At 47.7% G+C, this 20,000-nt stretch overlaps 1 protein-coding gene across 1 annotated transcript in view; it reads left to right on the forward strand.

Moving 5' to 3' along the window:
* cacna1fb (calcium channel, voltage-dependent, L type, alpha 1F subunit) overlaps positions 1 to 20,000 on the forward strand; it is a 254,254-nt gene that overhangs the window by 161,261 nt on the left and 72,993 nt on the right. The window contains exon 32 of the mRNA XM_065021108.1: positions 9,354 to 9,482. Coding sequence (XP_064877180.1) covers positions 9,354 to 9,482 — 129 coding nt within the window. The remainder of the gene's footprint in view (positions 1 to 9,353; positions 9,483 to 20,000) is intronic.

The raw sequence follows: 20,000 nt of genomic DNA on the forward strand, positions 1-20,000 counted from the left end.
ATGTGGAGGCTATATACAGGGGGTACGGGTACTGTGTCAATGTGGAGGCTATATACAGGTGGTACCGGTACAGAGTCAATGTGGAGGCTATATACACAGGGTACAGAGTCAATGTGGAGGCTATATACAGGGGTACGGGTACAGAGTCAATGTGGAGGCTATATACAGGGGGTACCGGTACAGAGTCAATGTGGAGGCTATATACAGGGGTACGGGTACTGTGTCAATGTGGAGGCTATATACAGGGGGGTACCGGTACAGAGTCAATGTGGAGGCTATATACAGGGGGTACCGGTACAGAGTCAATGTGGAGGCTATATACAGGGGTACCGGTACAGAGTCTATGTGGAGGCTATATACAGGGGGTACGGGTACTGTGTCAATGTGGAGGCTATATACAGGGGGTACGGGTACAGAGTCAATGTGGAGGCTATATACAGGGGTACCGGTACAGAGTCAATGTGGAGGCTATATACAGGGGGTACCGGTACAGAGTCAATGTGGAGGCTATATACAGGGGTACGGTACAGAGTCAATGTGGAGGCTATATACAGGGGGTACCGGTACAGAGTCAATGTGGAGGCTATATACAGGGGGTACGGGTACAGAGTCAATGTGGAGGCTATATACAGGGGGTACCGGTACAGAGTCAATGTGGAGGCTATATACAGGGGTACCTGTACAGAGTCAATGTGGAGGATATATACAGGGGTACCTGTACAGAGTCAATGTGGAGGCTATATACAGGGGGTACCGGTACAGAGTCAATGTGGAGGCTATATACAGGGGGTACCGGTACAGAGTCAATGTGGAGGCTATATACAGGGGGTACCTGTACAGAGTCAATGTGGAGGCTATATACAGGGGGTACCGGTACAGAGTCAATATGGAGGCTATATACAGGGGGGTATCGGTACAGAGTCAATGTGGAGGCTATATACAGGGAGTACCTGTACAGAGTCAATGTGGAGGCTATATACAGGGGTACCGGTACAGAGTCAATGTGGAGGCTATATGGGGTACCTGTACAGAGTCAATGTGGAGGCTATATACAGGGGGCACTAGGGGTACTGAGTCAATGTGGAGGCTATATACAGGGGTACCGGTACTGAGTCAATGTGGAGGCTATATACAGGGGGTACCGGTACTGAGTCAATGTGGAGGCTATATACAGGGGGTACAGGTACTGAGTCAATGTGGAGGCTATATACAGGGGGCACCGGTACAGAGTTAATGTGGAGGCTATATACAGAGGGGGTACAGAGTCAATGTGGAGGCTATATACAGGGGTACCGGTACAGAGTCAATGTGGAGGCTATATACAGGGGTACGGGTACTGTGTCAATGTGGAGGCTATATACAGGGGGTACGGGTACAGAGTCAATGTGGAGGCTATATACAGGGGGTACCGGTACAGAGTCAATGTGGAGGCTATATACAGGGGTACCTGTACAGAGTCAATGTGGAGGCTATATACAGGGGGTACCGGTACAGAGTCAATGTGGAGGCTATATACAGGGGTACGGGTACTGTGTCAATGTGGAGGCTATATACAGGTACTGTGTCAATGTGGAGGCTATATACAGGTGGTACCGGTACAGAGTCAATGTGGAGGCTATATACACACGGGTACAGAGTCAATGTGGAGGCTATATACAGGGGCGGGTACAGAGTCAATGTGGAGGCTATATACAGGGGGTACCGGTACAGAGTCAATGTGGAGGCTATATACAGGGGGTACTGTGTCAATGTGGAGGCTATATACAGGGGTACCGGTACAGAGTCAATGTGGAGGCTATATACAGGGGTACCGGTACAGAGTCAATGTGGAGGCTATATACAGGGGGTACCGGTACAGAGTCAATGTGGAGGCTATATACAGGGGTACGTACAGGTACTGTGTCAATGTGGAGGCTATATACAGGGGGTACGGGTACAGAGTCAATGTGGAGGCTATATACAGGGGGTACCGGTACAGAGTCAATGTGGAGGCTATATACAGGGGGTACCGGTACAGAGTCAATGTGGAGGCTATATACAGGGGTACCGGTACAGAGTCAATGTGGAGGCTATATACAGGGGGTACCGGTACAGAGTCAATGTGGAGGCTATATACAGGGGGTACCGGGTACAGAGTCAATGTGGAGGCTATATACAGGGACCGGTACAGAGTCAATGTGGAGGCTATATACAGGGGGTACCTGTACAGAGTCAATGTGGAGGATATATACAGGGGGTACCTGTACAGAGTCAATGTGGAGGCTATATACAGGGGTACCGGTACAGAGTCAATGTGGAGGCTATATACAGGGGGTACCGGTACAGAGTCAATGTGGAGGCTATATACAGGGGTACCTGTACAGAGTCAATGTGGAGGCTATATACAGGGGGTACCTGTACAGAGTCAATGTGGAGGCTATATACAGGGGTACCTGTACAGAGTCAATGTGGAGGCTATATACAGGGGGTACCGGTACAGAGTCAATGTGGAGGCTATATACAGGGGGTACCGGTACAGAGTCAATGTGGAGGCTATATACAGGGGGTACCGGTACAGAGTCAATGTGGAGGCTATATACAGGGGGTACCGGTACAGAGTCAATGTGGAGGCTATATACAGGGGGTACCGGTACAGAGTCAATGTGGAGGCTATATACAGGGGGTACCGGTACAGAGTCAATGTGGAGGCTATATACAGGGGGTACGGGTACAGAGTCAATGTGGAGGCTATATACAGGGGGTACCGGTACAGAGTCAATGTGGAGGCTATATACAGGGGGTACCTGTACAGAGTCAATGTGGAGGATATATACAGGGGGTACCTGTACAGAGTCAATGTGGAGGCTATATACAGGGGTACCGGTACAGAGTCAATGTGGAGGCTATATACAGGGGTACCGGTACAGAGTCAATGTGGAGGCTATATACAGGGGGTACCTGTACAGAGTCAATGTGGAGGCTATATACAGGGGGTACCGGTACAGAGTCAATGTGGAGGCTATATACAGGGGGTACCGGTACAGAGTCAATGTGGAGGCTATATACAGGGGGTACCTGTACAGAGTCAATGTGGAGGCTATATACAGGGGGTACCTGTACAGAGTCAATGTGGAGGCTATATACAGGGGGTACCTGTACAGAGTCAATGTGGAGGCTATATACAGGGGGTACCGGTACAGAGTCAATGTGGAGGCTATATACAGGGGGTACCGGTACAGAGTCAATGTGGAGGCTATATACAGGGGGTACCGGTACAGAGTCAATGTGGAGGCTATATACAGGGGGTACCGGTACAGAGTCAATGTGGAGGCTATTTCCAGGTGGTACCGGTACAGAGTCAATGTGGAGACTATATACAGGGGTTACCAGTACAGAGTCAATGTGGAGGCTATATACAGGGGGTACGGGTACTGTGTCAATGTGGAGGCTATATACAGGGGGTACGGGTACTGTGTCAATGTGGAGACTATATACAGGGGGTACGGGTACTGTGTCAATGTGGAGGCTATATACAGGGGGTACCAGTACAGAGTCAATGTGGAGGCTATATACAGGGGGTACGGGTACAGAGTCAATGTGGAGGCTATATACAGGGGGTACCGGTACAGAGTCAATGTGGAGGCTATATACAGGGGGTACGGGTACAGAGTCAATGTGGAGGCTATATACAGGGGGTACGGGTACAGAGTCAATGTGGAGGCTATATACACACGGGTACTGTGTCAATGTGGAGGCTATATACAGGGGGTACCAGTACAGAGTCAATGTGGAGGCTATATACAGGGGGTACGGGTACAGAGTCAATGTGGAGGCTATATACAGGGGGTACAGAGTCAATGTGGAGGCTATATACAGGGGGTACGGGTACAGAGTCAATGTGGAGGCTATATACAGGGGGTACGGGTACAGAGTCAATGTGGAGGCTATATACAGGGGGTACGGGTACTGTGTCAATGTGGAGGCTATATACAGGGGGTACGGGTACAGAGTCAATGTGGAGGCTATATACAGGGGGTACCGGTACAGAGTCAATGTGGAGGCTATATACAGGGGGTACTGGTACAGAGTCAATGTGGAGGCTATATACAGGGGTACGGGTACAGAGTCAATGTGGAGGCTATTTCCAGGGGGTACGGGTACAGAGTCAATGTGGAGGCTATATACAGGGGTACGGGTACAGAGTCAATGTGGAGGCTATTTCCAGGGGGTACCGGTACAGAGTCAATGTGGAGGCTATATACAGGGGGTACCGGTACAGAGTCAATGTGGAGGCTATATACAGGGGGTACGGGTACAGAGTCAATGTGGAGGCTATATACAGGGGGTACGGGTACAGAGTCAATGTGGAGGCTATATACAGGGGGTACGGGTACAGAGTCAATGTGGAGGCTATATACAGGGGGTACGGGTACAGAGTCAATGTGGAGGCTATATACAGGGGTACGGGTACTGTGTCAATGTGGAGGCTATATACAGGGGGTACGGGTACAGAGTCAATGTGGAGGCTATATACAGGGGTACCGGTACAGAGTCAATGTGGAGGCTATATACAGGGGTACGGGTACTGTGTCAATGTGGAGGCTATATACAGGGGGTACGGGTACTGTGTCAATGTGGAGGCTATATACAGGGGGTACCGGTACTGTGTCAATGTGGAGGCTATATACAGGGGGTACGGGTACTGTGTCAATGTGGAGGTTATATACAGGGGTACGGGTACAGAGTCAATGTGGAGGCTATATACAGGGGGTACGGGTACAGAGTCAATGTGGAGGCTATATACAGGGGGTACGGGTACTGTGTCAATGTGGAGGCTATATACAGGGGGTACGGGTACAGAGTCAATGTGGAGGCTATATACAGGGGTACCGGTACAGAGTCAATGTGGAGGCTATATACAGGGGGGACGGGTACTGTGTCAATGTGGAGGCTATATACAGGGGGTACGGGTACTGTGTCAATGTGGAGGCTATATACAGGGGGTACCGGTACTGTGTCAATGTGGAGGCTATATACAGGGGGTACGGGTACTGTGTCAATGTGGAGGTTATATACAGGGGGTCGGGTACTGTGTCAATGTGGAGGCTATATACAGGGGGTACGGGTACTGTGTCAATGTGGAGGCTATATACAGGGGGTACGGGTACTGTGTCAATGTGGAGGCTATATACAGGGGGTACCAGTACAGAGTCAATGTGGAGGCTATATACAGGGGGTACGGGTACAGAGTCAATGTGGAGGCTATATACAGGGGGTACCGGTACAGAGTCAATGTGGAGGCTATATACAGGGGTACCAGTACAGAGTCAATGTGGAGGCTATATACAGGGGTACCGGTACAGAGTCAATATGGAGGCTATATACAGGGGTACCGGTACAGAGTCAATGTGGAGGCTATATACAGGGGGTACCTGTACAGAGTCAATGTGGAGGCTATATACAGGGGGTACGGGTACAGAGTCAATGTGGAGGCTATATACAGGGGGTACGGGTGCTGTGTCAATGTGGAGGCTATATACAGGGGGTACCTGTACAGAGTCAATGTGGAGGCTATATACAGGGGGTACCGGTACAGAGTCAATGTGGAGGCTATATACAGGGGGTACGGGTACAGAGTCAATGTGGAGGCTATATACAGGGGGTACGGGTACTGTGTCAATGTGGAGGCTATATACAGGGGGTACGGGTACTGTGTCAATGTGGAGGCTATATACAGGGGGTACCGGTACTGTGTCAATGTGGAGGCTATATACAGGGGGTACGGGTACTGTGTCAATGTGGAGGTTATATACAGGGGGTACGGGTACTGTGTCAATGTGGAGGCTATATACAGGGGGTACGGGTACTGTGTCAATGTGGAGGCTATATACAGGGGGTACGGGTACTGTGTCAATGTGGAGGCTATATACAGGGGGTACCAGTACAGAGTCAATGTGGAGGCTATATACAGGGGGTACCAGTACAGAGTCAATGTGGAGGCTATATACAGGGGGTACCAGTACAGAGTCAATGTGGAGGCTATATACAGGGGGTACCAGTACAGAGTCAATGTTGAGGCTATATACAGGGGGTACCGGTACAGAGTCAATATGGAGGCTATATACAGGGGGTACCGGTACAGAGTCAATGTGGAGGCTATATACAGGGGGTACCTGTACAGAGTCAATGTGGAGGCTATATACAGGGGGTACGGGTACAGAGTCAATGTGGAGGCTATATACAGGGGGTACGGGTACTGTGTCAATGTGGAGGCTATATACAGGGGGTACCAGTACAGAGTCAATGTGGAGGCTATATACAGGGGGTACGGGTACTGTGTCAATGTGGAGGCTATATACAGGGGGTACCAGTACAGAGTCAATGTGGAGGCTATATACAGGGGGTACCAGTACAGAGTCAATGTGGAGGCTATATACAGGGGGTACGGGTACTGTGTCAATGTGGAGGCTATATACAGGGGGTACCGGTACTGTGTCAATGTGGAGGCTATATACAGGGGGTACGGGTACTGTGTCAATGTGGAGGCTATATACAGGGGGTACGGGTACTGTGTCAATGTGGAGGCTATATACAGGGGGTACGGGTACTGTGTCAATGTGCGGGGGTACAGGTTAGTCGAGGTAATTGAGGTAATATGTAACAGTGCCAGTCAAAAGTTTGGACACACCATTCATTCATTCAAGGATTTTTCTTTATTTTTACTATTTTTCATATGTAAAATAATAGTGAAGACATTAAAACTATGAAATAACACATATGGATTCATGTAGTAACCAAAAAAAGTGTTAAACAAATCAAAATATAGTTTACATTTGAGATTCTTCAAAGTAGCAAGCCTTTGCCTTGATGACAGCTTTGCACACTCTTGGCATTCTCTCAACCAGCTTCATGAGGTAGTCACCTGGAATGTATTTCAATTAACAGGTGTGCCTTGTTCAAAGTGAATTTGCGGAATTTCTTTCCTTAATGCGTTTGAGCCAATCAGTTGTGTTGTGACAAGGTAGGGGTGGAATACAGAAGACATATCTATACAGAAGACAGCCCTATCTGGTAAAAGACCAAGTCCATATTATGGCAAGAACAACTAAAAAAGCAAAGAGAAATTACATTCCATCATTACTATAAAACATTAAGTCAGTCAAGAACATTTCAAGTGCAGTCGCAAAAACCATGATGAAACTGTCTCTCATGATGACTGCCACAGGAAAGGAAGACCCAGAATTCATTAGAGTTAAATGCACCTCAGATTGCAGCCCAAATAAATGGTTCACAGAGTTCAAGTAACAGACACATCTCAACATCAACTGTTCAGAGGAGACTTGCAAACCATTACAGACTACAAAGGGAAGCACAGCCGAGAGCTGCCCAGTGACACGAGCCTGCCAGACGAGCTAAACTACTTCTATGCTCGCTTCGAGGCAAATAACACTGAAACATGCATGAGAGCACCAGCTGTTCTGGAAGACTGTGTGATCACACTCTCCACAGCCGATGTGAGTAAGACCTTTAAACAGGTCAACATTCACAAGGCCGCAGGGCCAGATGGATTACCGGGACGTGTACTGTGAGCAATACAGGACTAAGATCGAATCATACTACACTGGCTCTGAAGCTCGTCTGATGTGGCAGAGCTTGCAAACCATTACAGACCACAAAGGGAAGCACAGCCGAGAGCTTCCCAGTGACACAAGCTTTCCAGACGAGCTAAACTACCTCTATGCTCGCTTCAAGACAAATAACACTGAAACATGCATGAGAGCACCAGCTGTTCCGGGAGACTGTGTGATCACGCTCTCTGCAGCCGATGTGAGTAAGACAGGTCAACATTCACAATGCCGCAGGGCCAGATGGATTACCAGGAGGTGTACTGTGAGCATGCGCTGACCAACTGGCAAGTGTCTTCACTGACATTTTCAACCTCTCCCTGTTCGAGTCTGTAATACCAACATGTTTTAAGCAGACCACCATAGCCCCTGTGCCCAAAAACAAAGGTAACCTGCCTAAATGACTACCGACCCGTAGTACTCACGTCTGTAGTCATGAAATGCTTTGAAAGGCTGGTCATGGCTCACATCAACAACATCATCCCAGAAACCCTAGACCCACTCCAACAGATGCACAGATGATGCAATCTCTATTGCACTCCACACTGCCCTTTCCCACCTGGACAAAAGGAACACCTATGTGAGAATGCTATTCATTGACTACAGCTCAGCGTTCAACACCATAGTTCCTTCAAAGCTCATCAATAAGCTAAGAACCCTGGGACTAAACACCTCCCTCTAAACACCTCCCTCTGCAACTGGATCCTGGACATCCCTTCCCCCAGGTGGTAAGGGTAGCTAACAACACCTCCACCACACTGATTCTCAACACTGGAGCCCCTCAGGTGTGCGTGGTCAGTCCCCTCCTGTACTCCCTGTTAACTCACGACTGCACGGCAGGCACAACTCCAACACCATCATTACATTTGCTGATGACACAACAGTGGTTCCCCTTTGTTTTTCCATTGCTGCTATTCACTGTTTATTATCTACGCATAGTCAAATATACAAATGACCTCAATTACCTCGACTAACCTGTACCCCCGCACATTGAGTCAATACCAACACCCTGTATATAGACTCATTATTATTTATTTTTTACTTTAGTTAATATTTTCTTAACTCTATTTTCTTAAAACTGCATTGTTGGTAAAGGGCTTGTATGTAAGCATTTCTCACGGTAAGGTCTACACCTGTTGTATTTGGACAAATAGAATTTGATTTGATTTGAGCTTGTCAACACATTTGTATCTAAGATATTTCCTTGAAGTATAAGTATATTCACGATACACCTGGGTTGAAAGTTTTGGTGTGAAAAGAGCTAACATTAAAGCTACAATCCTTAGTTGCTACAGCCATTTTTGGACTTGAAGAATATAACTCATGAGCTTAGCCTCTAAATATGGTTAAAACTATACATTTGATATAATGGATGGTCAGTCCTAGCATCCATAGTTCTGTCTATGAATTTAAGAGTGGATACATCCTTCAGCTTTGTAGCAGAACAATCCTCATTGTTGAAATTAAGGATTGCAGCTTTAACCATTGTATCTGTCATCTATGTAACTACTGTATCTTACCACTCTATCATGTTAATGTGTGTCTCTTTCCTCTGAATCTCTCTCTCTCTCTCTCTCTCTCTCTCTCTCTCTCTCTCTCTCTGTCTCAATGCAATTCAATTCAAGGGCTTTATTGGCATGGGAAACGTGTTAACATTGCCAAAGCAAGTGAGGTAGATAATATATAAAGTGAATATCTCTCTCTCTCTCTCCTCACTCCCCTCTCTCTGTCTCTCTCTCTTCATTCCAGAGCTCTGATGACAGTTCCAGAGTGTCCATCACGTTCTTCCGTCTGTTCCGAGTGATGCGATTGGTCAAACTGCTGAGCAAGGGGGAGGGAATTCGGACGCTGCTCTGGACCTTTGTCAAGTCCCTCCAGGTCAGAGGTCATTAGTGGGTCCAGGACCTTTCCCTGACCATGTGATCTGACCAGGAAACACTCTAGGCCCTACTTTACCAGCCTATAACTGATCAATTAGGCCTGGTCATACAAGTTGACGATTCCATTCAGGTCAGAGTGTTGGTCTGGGATAATTCCATTCAGGTCAGGGTGTTGGTCTGGGATAATTCCATTCAGGTCAGGGTGTTGGTCTGGGATAATTCCATTCAGGTCAGAGTGTTGGTCTGGGATAATTCCATTCCATTCAGGTCAGAGTGTTGGTCTGGGATAATTTCATGCAGGTCAGAGTGTTGGTCTGGGATAATTCCATTCAGGTCAGAGTGTTGGTCTGGGATAATTCCATGCAGGTCAGAGTGTTGGTCTGGGATAATTCCATGCAGGTCAGAGTGTTGGTCTGGGATAATTCCATTCAGGTCAGGGTGTTGGTCTGGGATAATTCCATTCAGGTCAGAGTGTTGGTCTGGGTCAGAGTGTTGGTCTGGGATAATTCCAGGTCAGCAGGTCAGAGTGTTGGTCTGGGATAATTCCATTCAGGTCAGAGTGTTGGTCTGGGATAATTCCATGCAGGTCAGAGTGTTGGTCTGGGATAATTCCATGCAGGTCAGAGTGTTGGTCTGGGATAATTCCATGCAGGTCAGAGTGTTGGTCTGGGATAATTCCATACAGGTCAGAGTGTTGGTCTGGGATAATTCCATACAGGTCAGAGTGTTGGTCTGGGATAATTCCATGCAGGTCAGAGTGTTGGTCTGGGATAATTCCATTCCATGCAGGTCAGAGTGTTGGTCTGGGATAATTCCATGCAGGTCAGAGTGTTGGTCTGGGATAATTCCATGCAGGTCAGAGTGTTGGTCTGGGATAATTCCATGCAGGTCAGAGTGTTGGTCTGGGATAATTCCATACAGGTCAGAGTGTTGGTCTGGGATAATTCCATTCAGGTCAGGGTGTTGGTCTGGGATAATTCCATGCAGGTCAGAGTGTTGGTCTGGGATAATTCCATTCCATACAGGTCAGAGTGTTGGTCTGGGATAATTCCATGCAGGTCAGAGTGTTGGTCTGGGATAATTCCATGCAGGTCAGAGTGTTGGTCTGGGATAATTCCATTCAGGTCAGAGTGTTGGTCTGGGATAATTCCATGCAGGTCAGAGTGTTGGTCTGGGATAATTCCATTCAGGTCAGAGAGTTGTTCTGGGATCATTCCATTCAGGTCAGAGTGTTGGTCTGGGATAATTCCATTCAGGTCAGAGTGTTGGTCTGGGATAATTCCATTCAGGTCAGAGAGTTGTTCTGGGATCATTCCATGCAGGTCAGAGTGTTGGTCTGGGATAATTCCATGCAGGTCAGAGTGTTGGTCTGGGATAATTCCATGCAGGTCAGAGTGTTGGTCTGGGATAATTCCATGCAGGTCAGAGTGTTGGTCTGGGATAATTCCATACAGGTCAGAGTGTTGGTCTGGGATAATTCCATACAGGTCAGAGTGTTGGTCTGGGATAATTCCATTCAGGTCAGGGTGTTGGTCTGGGATAATTCCATACAGGTCAGAGTGTTGGTCTGGGATAATTCCATTCAGGTCAGAGTGTTGGTCTGGGATAATTCCATTCAGGTCAGGGTGTTGGTCTGGGATAATTCCATGCAGGTCAGAGTGTTGGTCTGGGATAATTCCATGCAGGTCAGAGTGTTGGTCTGGGATAATTCCATTCCATACAGGTCAGAGTGTTGGTCTGGGATAATTCCATGCAGGTCAGAGTGTTGGTCTGGGATAATTCCATGCAGGTCAGAGTGTTGGTCTGGGATAATTCCATTCAGGTCAGAGTGTTGGTCTGGGATAATTCCATGCAGGTCAGAGTGTTGGTCTGGGATAATTCCATTCAGGTCAGAGAGTTGTTCTGGGATCATTCCATTCAGGTCAGAGTGTTGGTCTGGGATCATTCCATTCAGGTCAGAGTGTTGGTCTGGGATCATTCCATTCAGGTCAGAGTGTTGGTCTGGGATAACTCCATAAAGGTCAGAGTGTTGGTCTGGGATAATTCCATAAAGGTCAGATTGTTGGTCTGGGATAATTCCATTCAGGTCAGAGTGTTGGTCTGGGATAATTCCATTCAGGTCAGGGTGTTGGTCTGGGATAATTCCATTCAGGTCAGAGTGTTGGTCTGGGATAATTCCATTCAGGTCAGGGTGTTGGTCTGGGATAATTCCATTCAGGTCAGAGTGTTGGTCTGGGATAATTCCATTCAGGTCAGAGTGTTGGTCTGGGATCATTCCATTCAGGTCAGAGTGTTGGTCTGGGATAATTCCATTCAGGTCAGGGTGTTGGTCTGGGATAATTCCATTCAGGTCAGAGTGTTGGTCTGGGATAATTCCATTCAGGTCAGGGTGTTGGTCTGGGATAATTCCATTCAGGTCAGAGTGTTGGTCTGGGATAATTCCATTCAGGTCAGGGTGTTGGTCTGGGATAATTCCATTCAGGTCAGGGTGTTGGTCTGGGATAATTCCATTCAGGTCAGGGTGTTGGTCTGGGATAATTCCATGCAGGTCAGAGTGTTGGTCTGGGGTAATTCCATTCGGGTCAGGGTGTTGGTCTGGGATAATTCCATTCAGGTCAGGGTGTTGGTCTGGGATAATTCCATTCAGGTCAGGATGTTGGTCTGGGATAATTCCATTCAGGTCAGGGTGTTGGTCTGGGATAATTCCATTCAGGTCAGGGTGTTGGTCTGGGATAATTCCATTCAGGTCAGGGTGTTGGTCTGGGATAATTCCATTCAGGTCAGGATGTTGGTCTGGGATAATTCCATACAGGTCTATAGCTGCCTTACGTTGCCCTTCATATACTGACTATAGCTGTGTCCTGTGTCTCTCAGGCCCTGTCCTACATAACCCTTCATATACTGACTATAGCTGTGTCCTCTGTCTCTCAGGCCCTGTCCTACATAACCCTTCATATACTGACTATAGCTGTGTCCTGTGTCTCTCAGGCCCTGTCCTACATAACCCTTCATATACTGACTATAGCTGTGTCCTCTGTCTCTCAGGCCCTGTCCTACATAACCCTTCATATACTGACTATAGCTGTGTCCTGTGTCTCTCAGGCCCTGTCCTACATAACCCTTCATATGCTGACTATAGCTGTGTCCTGTGTCTCTCAGGCCCTGTCCTACATAACCCTTCATATACTGACTATAGCTGTGTCCTGTGTCTCTCAGGCCCTGTCCTACATAACCCTTCATATCCTGACTATAGCTGTGTCCTGTGTCTCTCAGGCCCTGTCCTACATAACCCTTCATATACTGACTATAGCTGTGTCCTGTGTCTCTCAGGCCCTGTCCTACATAACCCTTCATATACTGACTATAGCTGTGTCCTCTGTCTCTCAGGCCCTGTCCTACATAACCCTTCATATACTGACTATAGCTGTGTCCTCTGTCTCTCAGGCCCTGTCCTATACATAACCCTTCATATACTGACTATAGCTGTGTCCTCTGTCTCTCAGGCCCTGTCCTACATAACCCTTCATATACTGACTATAGCTGTGTCCTCTGTCTCTCAGGCCCTGTCCTACATAACCCTTCATATACTGACTATAGCTGTGTCCTGTGTCTCTCAGGCCCTGTCCTACATAACCCTTCATATACTGACTATAGCTGTGTCCTCTGTCTCTCAGGCCCTGTCCTACATAACCCTTCATATACTGACTATAGCTGTGTCCTCTGTCTCTCAGGCCCTGTCCTACATAACCCTTCATATACTGACTATAGCTGTGTCCTCTGTCTCTCAGGCCCTGTCCTACATAACCCTTCATATACTGACTATAGCTGTGTCCTCTGTCTCTCAGGCCCTGTCCTACATAACCCTTCATATACTGACTATAGCTGTGTCCTCTGTCTCTCAGGCCCTGCCCTACATAACCCTTCATATACTGACTATAGCTGTGTCCTGTGTCTCTCAGGCCCTGTCCTACATAACCCTTCATATACTGACTATAGCTGTGTCCTCTGTCTCTCAGGCCCTGTCCTACATAACCCTTCATATACTGACTATAGCTGTGTCCTCTGTCTCTCAGGCCCTGTCCTACATAACCCTTCATATACTGACTATAGCTGTGTCCTCTGTCTCTCAGGCCCTGTCCTACATAACCCTTCATATACTGACTATAGCTGTGTCCTGTGTCTCTCAGGCCCTGTCCTACATAACCCTTCATATACTGACTATAGCTGTGTCCTCTGTCTCTCAGGCCCTGTCCTACATAACCCTTCATATACTGACTATAGCTGTGTCCTGTGTCTCTCAGGCCCTGTCCTACATAACCCTTCATATACTGACTATAGCTGTGTCCTCTGTCTCTCAGGCCCTGTCCTACATAACCCTTCATATACTGACTATAGCTGTGTCCTCTGTCTCTCAGGCCCTGTCCTACATAACCCTTCATATACTGACTATAGCTGTGTCCTCTGTCTCTCAGGCCCTGCCTTACATAACCCTTCATATGCTGACTATAGCTGTGTCCTCTGTCTCTCAGGCCCTGTCCTACATAACCCTTCATATACTGACTATAGCTGTGTCCTGTGTCTCTCAGGCCCTGTCCTACATAACCCTTCATATACTGACTATAGCTGTGTCCTCTGTCTCTCAGGCCCTGTCCTACATAACCCTTCATATACTGACTATAGCTGTGTCCTCTGTCTCTCAGGCCCTGTCCTACATAACCCTTCATATACTGACTATAGCTGTGTCCTCTGTCTCTCAGGCCCTGTCCTACATAACCCTTCATATACTGACTATAGCTGTGTCCTCTGTCTCTCAGGCCCTGTCCTACATAACCCTTCATATACTGACTATAGCTGTGTCCTCTGTCTCTCAGGCCCTGTCCTACATAACCCTTCATATACTGACTATAGCTGTGTCCTCTGTCTCTCAGGCCCTGCCCTACATAACCCTTCATATACTGACTATAGCTGTGTCCTCTGTCTCTCAGGCCCTGTCCTACATAACCCTTCATATACTGACTATAGCTGTGTCCTCTGTCTCTCAGGCCCTGCCTTACATAACCCTTCATATACTGACTATAGCTGTGTCCTCTGTCTCTCAGGCCCTGCCTTACATAACCCTTCATATGCTGACTATAGCTGTGTCCTCTGTCTCTCAGGCCCTGTCCTACATAACCCTTCATATACTGACTATAGCTGTGTCCTGTGTCTCTCAGGCCCTGTCCTACATAACCCTTCATATACTGACTATAGCTGTGTCCTGTGTCTCTCAGGCCCTGTCCTACATAACCCTTCATATACTGACTATAGCTGTGTCCTCTGTCTCTCAGGCCCTGTCCTACATAACCCTTCATATACTGACTATAGCTGTGTCCTCTGTCTCTCAGGCCCTCTCCTACATAACCCTTCATATACTGACTATAGCTGTGTCCTCTGTCTCTCAGGCCCTGTCCTACATAACCCTTCATATACTGACTATAGCTGTGTCCTCTGTCTCTCAGGCCCTGTCCTACATAACCCTTCATATACTGACTATAGCTGTGTCCTCTGTCTCTCAGGCCCTGTCCTACATAACCCTTCATATACTGACTATAGCTGTGTCCTCTGTCTCTCAGGCCCTGCCTTACATAACCCTTCATATACTGACTATAGCTGTGTCCTCTGTCTCTCAGGCCCTGTCCTACATAACCCTTCATATACTGACTATAGCTGTGTCCTCTGTCTCTCAGGCCCTATCCTACATAACCCTTCATATACTGACTATAGCTGTGTCCTCTGTCTCTCAGGCCCTGCCCTACATAACCCTTCATATACTGACTATAGCTGTGTCCTCTGTCTCTCAGGCCCTGTCCTACATAACCCTTCATATACTGACTATAGCTGTGTCCTCTGTCTCTCAGGCCCTGTCCTACATAACCCTTCATATACTGACTATAGCTGTGTCCTCTGTCTCTCAGGCCCTGTCCTACATAACCCTTCATATACTGACTATAGCTGTGTCCTCTGTCTCTCAGGCCCTGTCCTACATAACCCTTCATATACTGACTATAGCTGTGTCCTGTGTCTCTCAGGCCCTGTCCTACATAACCCTTCATATACTGACTATAGCTGTGTCCTCTGTCTCTCAGGCCCTGTCCTACATAACCCTTCATATACTGACTATAGCTGTGTCCTCTGTCTCTCAGGCCCTCTCCTACATAACCCTTCATATACTGACTATAGCTGTGTCCTCTGTCTCTCAGGCCCTGTCCTACATAACCCTTCATATACTGACTATAGCTGTGTCCTCTGTCTCTCAGGCCCTGTCCTACATAACCCTTCATATACTGACTATAGCTGTGTCCTCTGTCTCTCAGGCCCTGTCCTACACAACCCTTCATATACTGACTATAGCTGTGTCCTCTGTCTCTCAGGCCCTGCCCTACATAACCCTTCATATACTGACTATAGCTGTGTCCTCTGTCTCTCAGGCCCTATCCTACATAACCCTTCATATACTGACTATAGCTGTGTCCTCTGTCTCTCAGGCCCTGCCTTACTACATAACCCTTCATATACTGACTATAGCTGTGTCCTCTGTCTCTCAGGCCCTGTCCTACATAACCCTTCATATACTGACTATAGCTGTGTCCTCTGTCTCTCAGGCCCTATCCTACATAACCCTTCATATACTGACTATAGCTGTGTCCTCTGTCTCTCAGGCCCTGCCCTACATAACCCTTCATATACTGACTATAGCTGTGTCCTCTGTCTCTCAGGCCCTGTCCTACACAACCCTTCATATACTGACTATAGCTGTGTCCTCTGTCTCTCAGGCCCTGCCCTACATAACCCTTCATATACTGACTATAGCTGTGTCCTCTGTCTCTCAGGCCCTATCCTACATAACCCTTCATATACTGACTATAGCTGTGTCCTCTGTCTCTCAGGCCCTGCCTTACGTTGCCCTTCATATACTGACTATAGCTGTGTCCTCTGTCTCTCAGGCCCTGTCCTACATAACCCTTCATATACTGACTATAGCTGTGTCCTCTGTCTCTCAGGCCCTATCCTACATAACCCTTCATATACTGACTATAGCTGTGTCCTCTGTCTCTCAGGCCCTGCCCTACATAACCCTTCATATACTGACTATAGCTGTGTCCTCTGTCTCTCAGGCCCTGTCCTACATAACCCTTCATATACTGACTATAGCTGTGTCCTCTGTCTCTCAGGCCCTGCCTTACATAACCCTTCATATACTGACTATAGCTGTGTCCTCTGTCTCTCAGGCCCTGCCTTACATAACCCTTCATATGCTGACTATAGCTGTGTCCTCTGTCTCTCAGGCCCTGTCCTACATAACCCTTCATATACTGACTATAGCTGTGTCCTGTGTCTCTCAGGCCCTGTCCTACATAACCCTTCATATACTGACTATAGCTGTGTCCTGTGTCTCTCAGGCCCTGTCCTACATAACCCTTCATATACTGACTATAGCTGTGTCCTCTGTCTCTCAGGCCCTGTCCTACATAACCCTTCATATACTGACTATAGCTGTGTCCTGTGTCTCTCAGGCCCTGTCCTACATAACCCTTCATATACTGACTATAGCTGTGTCCTCTGTCTCTCAGGCCCTGTCCTACATAACCCTTCATATACTGACTATAGCTGTGTCCTCTGTCTCTCAGGCCCTGTCCTACACAACCCTTCATATACTGACTATAGCTGTGTCCTCTGTCTCTCAGGCCCTGCCCTACATAACCCTTCATATACTGACTATAGCTGTGTCCTCTGTCTCTCAGGCCCTATCCTACATAACCCTTCATATACTGACTATAGCTGTGTCCTCTGTCTCTCAGGCCCTGCCTTACGTTGCCCTTCATATACTGACTATAGCTGTGTCCTCTGTCTCTCAGGCCCTGTCCTACATAACCCTTCATATACTGACTATAGCTGTGTCCTCTGTCTCTCAGGCCCTATCCTACATAACCCTTCATATACTGACTATAGCTGTGTCCTCTGTCTCTCAGGCCCTGCCCTACATAACCCTTCATATACTGACTATAGCTGTGTCCTCTGTCTCTCAGGCCCTGCCCTACATAACCCTTCATATCCTGACTATAGCTGTGTCCTCTGTCTCTCAGGCCCTGCCCTACATAACCCTTCATATACTGACTATAGCTGTGTCCTCTGTCTCTCAGGCCCTGCCCTACATAACCCTTCATATACTGACTATAGCTGTGTCCTCTGTCTCTCAGGCCCTGTCCTACATAACCCTTCATATACTGACTATAGCTGTGTCCTCTGTCTCTCAGGCCCTGTCCTACATAACCCTTCATATACTGACTATAGCTGTGTCCTCTGTCTCTCAGGCCCTGCCTTACATAACCCTTCATATACTGACCTTAGCTGTGTCCTCTGTCTCTCAGGCCCTGCCTTACATAACCCTTCATATGCTGACTATAGCTGTGTCCTCTGTCTCTCAGGCCCTGTCCTACATAACCCTTCATATACTGACTATAGCTGTGTCCTGTGTCTCTCAGGCCCTGTCCTACATAACCCTTCATATACTGACTATAGCTGTGTCCTCTGTCTCTCAGGCCCTGTCCTACATAACCCTTCATATACTGACTATAGCTGTGTCCTCTGTCCTACATAACCCTTCATATACTCTATAGCTGTGTCCTCTGTCTCTCAGGCCCTGTCCTACATAACCCTTCATATACTGACTATAGCTGTGTCCTCTGTCTCTCAGGCCCTGTCCTACATAACCCTTCATATACTGACTATAGCTGTGTCCTCTGTCTCTCAGGCCCTGTCCTACATAACCCTTCATATACTGACTATAGCTGTGTCCTCTGTCTCTCAGGCCCTGTCCTACATAACCCTTCATATACTGACTATAGCTGTGTCCTCTGTCTCTCAGGCCCTGTCCTACATAACCCTTCATATACTGACTATAGCTGTGTCCTCTGTCTCTCAGGCCCTGTCCTACATAACCCTTCATATACTGACTATAGCTGTGTCCTCTGTCTCTCAGGCCCTGTCCTACATAACCCTTCATATACTGACTATAGCTGTGTCCTCTGTCTCTCAGGCCCTGTCCTACATAACCCTTCATATACTGACTATAGCTGTGTCCTCTGTCTCTCAGGCCCTGTCCTACATAACCCTTCATATACTGACTATAGCTGTGTCCTGTGTCTCTCAGGCCCTGTCCTACATAACCCTTCATATACTGACTATAGCTGTGTCCTCTGTCTCTCAGGCCCTGTCCTACATAACCCTTCATATACTGACTATAGCTGTGTCCTCTGTCTCTCAGGCCCTGTCCTACATAACCCTTCATATACTGACTATAGCTGTGTCCTCTGTCTCTCAGGCCCTGTCCTACATAACCCTTCATATACTGACTATAGCTGTGTCCTCTGTCTCTCAGGCCCTGTCCTACATAACCCTTTCATACTGACTATAGCTGACTGTCTCTCAGGCTGTGTAACCCTTCTGTCTCTCTCAGGCCCTGCCCTACATAACCCTTCATATACTGACTATAGCTGTGTCCTCTGTCTCTCAGGCCCTGTCCTACATAACCCTTCATATACTGACTATAGCTGTGTCCTCTGTCTCTCAGGCCCTGTCCTACATAACCCTTCATATACTGACTATAGCTGTGTCCTCTGTCTCTCAGGCCCTGTCCTACATAACCCTTCATATACTGACTATAGCTGTGTCCTGTGTCTCTCAGGCCCTGTCCTACATAACCCTTCATATACTGACTATAGCTGTGTCCTGTGTCTCTCAGGCCCTGTCCTACATAACCCTTCATATACTGACTATAGCTGTGTCCTGTGTCTCTCAGGCCCTGTCCTACATAACCCTTCATATACTGACTATAGCTGTGTCCTGTGTCTCTCAGGCCCTGTCCTACATAACCCTTCATATACTGACTATAGCTGTGTCCTGTGTCTCTCAGGCCCTGTCCTACACCCTTCATAACCCTTCATATACTGACTATAGCTGTGTCCTGTGTCTCTCAGGCCCTGTCCTACATAACCCTTCATATACTGACTGACTATAGCTGTGTCCTGTGTCTCTCAGGCCCTGTCCTACATAACCCTTCATATACTGACTATAGCTGTGTCCTCTGTCTCTCAGGCCCTGTCCTACATAACCCTTCATATACTGACTATAGCTGTGTCCTCTGTCTCTCAGGCCCTGTCCTACATAACCCTTCATATACTGACTATAGCTGTGTCCTCTGTCTCTCAGGCCCTGTCCTACATAACCCTTCATATACTGACTATAGCTGTGTCCTCTGTCTCTCAGGCCCTGTCCTACATAACCCTTCATATACTGACTATAGCTGTGTCCTCTGTCTCTCAGGCCCTGTCCTACATAACCCTTCATATACTGACTATAGCTGTGTCCTCTGTCTCTCAGGCCCTGTCCTACATAACCCTTCATATACTGACTATAGCTGTGTCCTCTGTCTCTCAGGCCCTGTCCTACATAACCCTTCATATACTGACTATAGCTG

This window comes from Oncorhynchus nerka, linkage group LG7 (genome assembly GCF_034236695.1).
Source record: "Oncorhynchus nerka isolate Pitt River linkage group LG7, Oner_Uvic_2.0, whole genome shotgun sequence".
In the NCBI taxonomy this organism is placed as follows: domain Eukaryota; kingdom Metazoa; phylum Chordata; class Actinopteri; order Salmoniformes; family Salmonidae; genus Oncorhynchus; species Oncorhynchus nerka.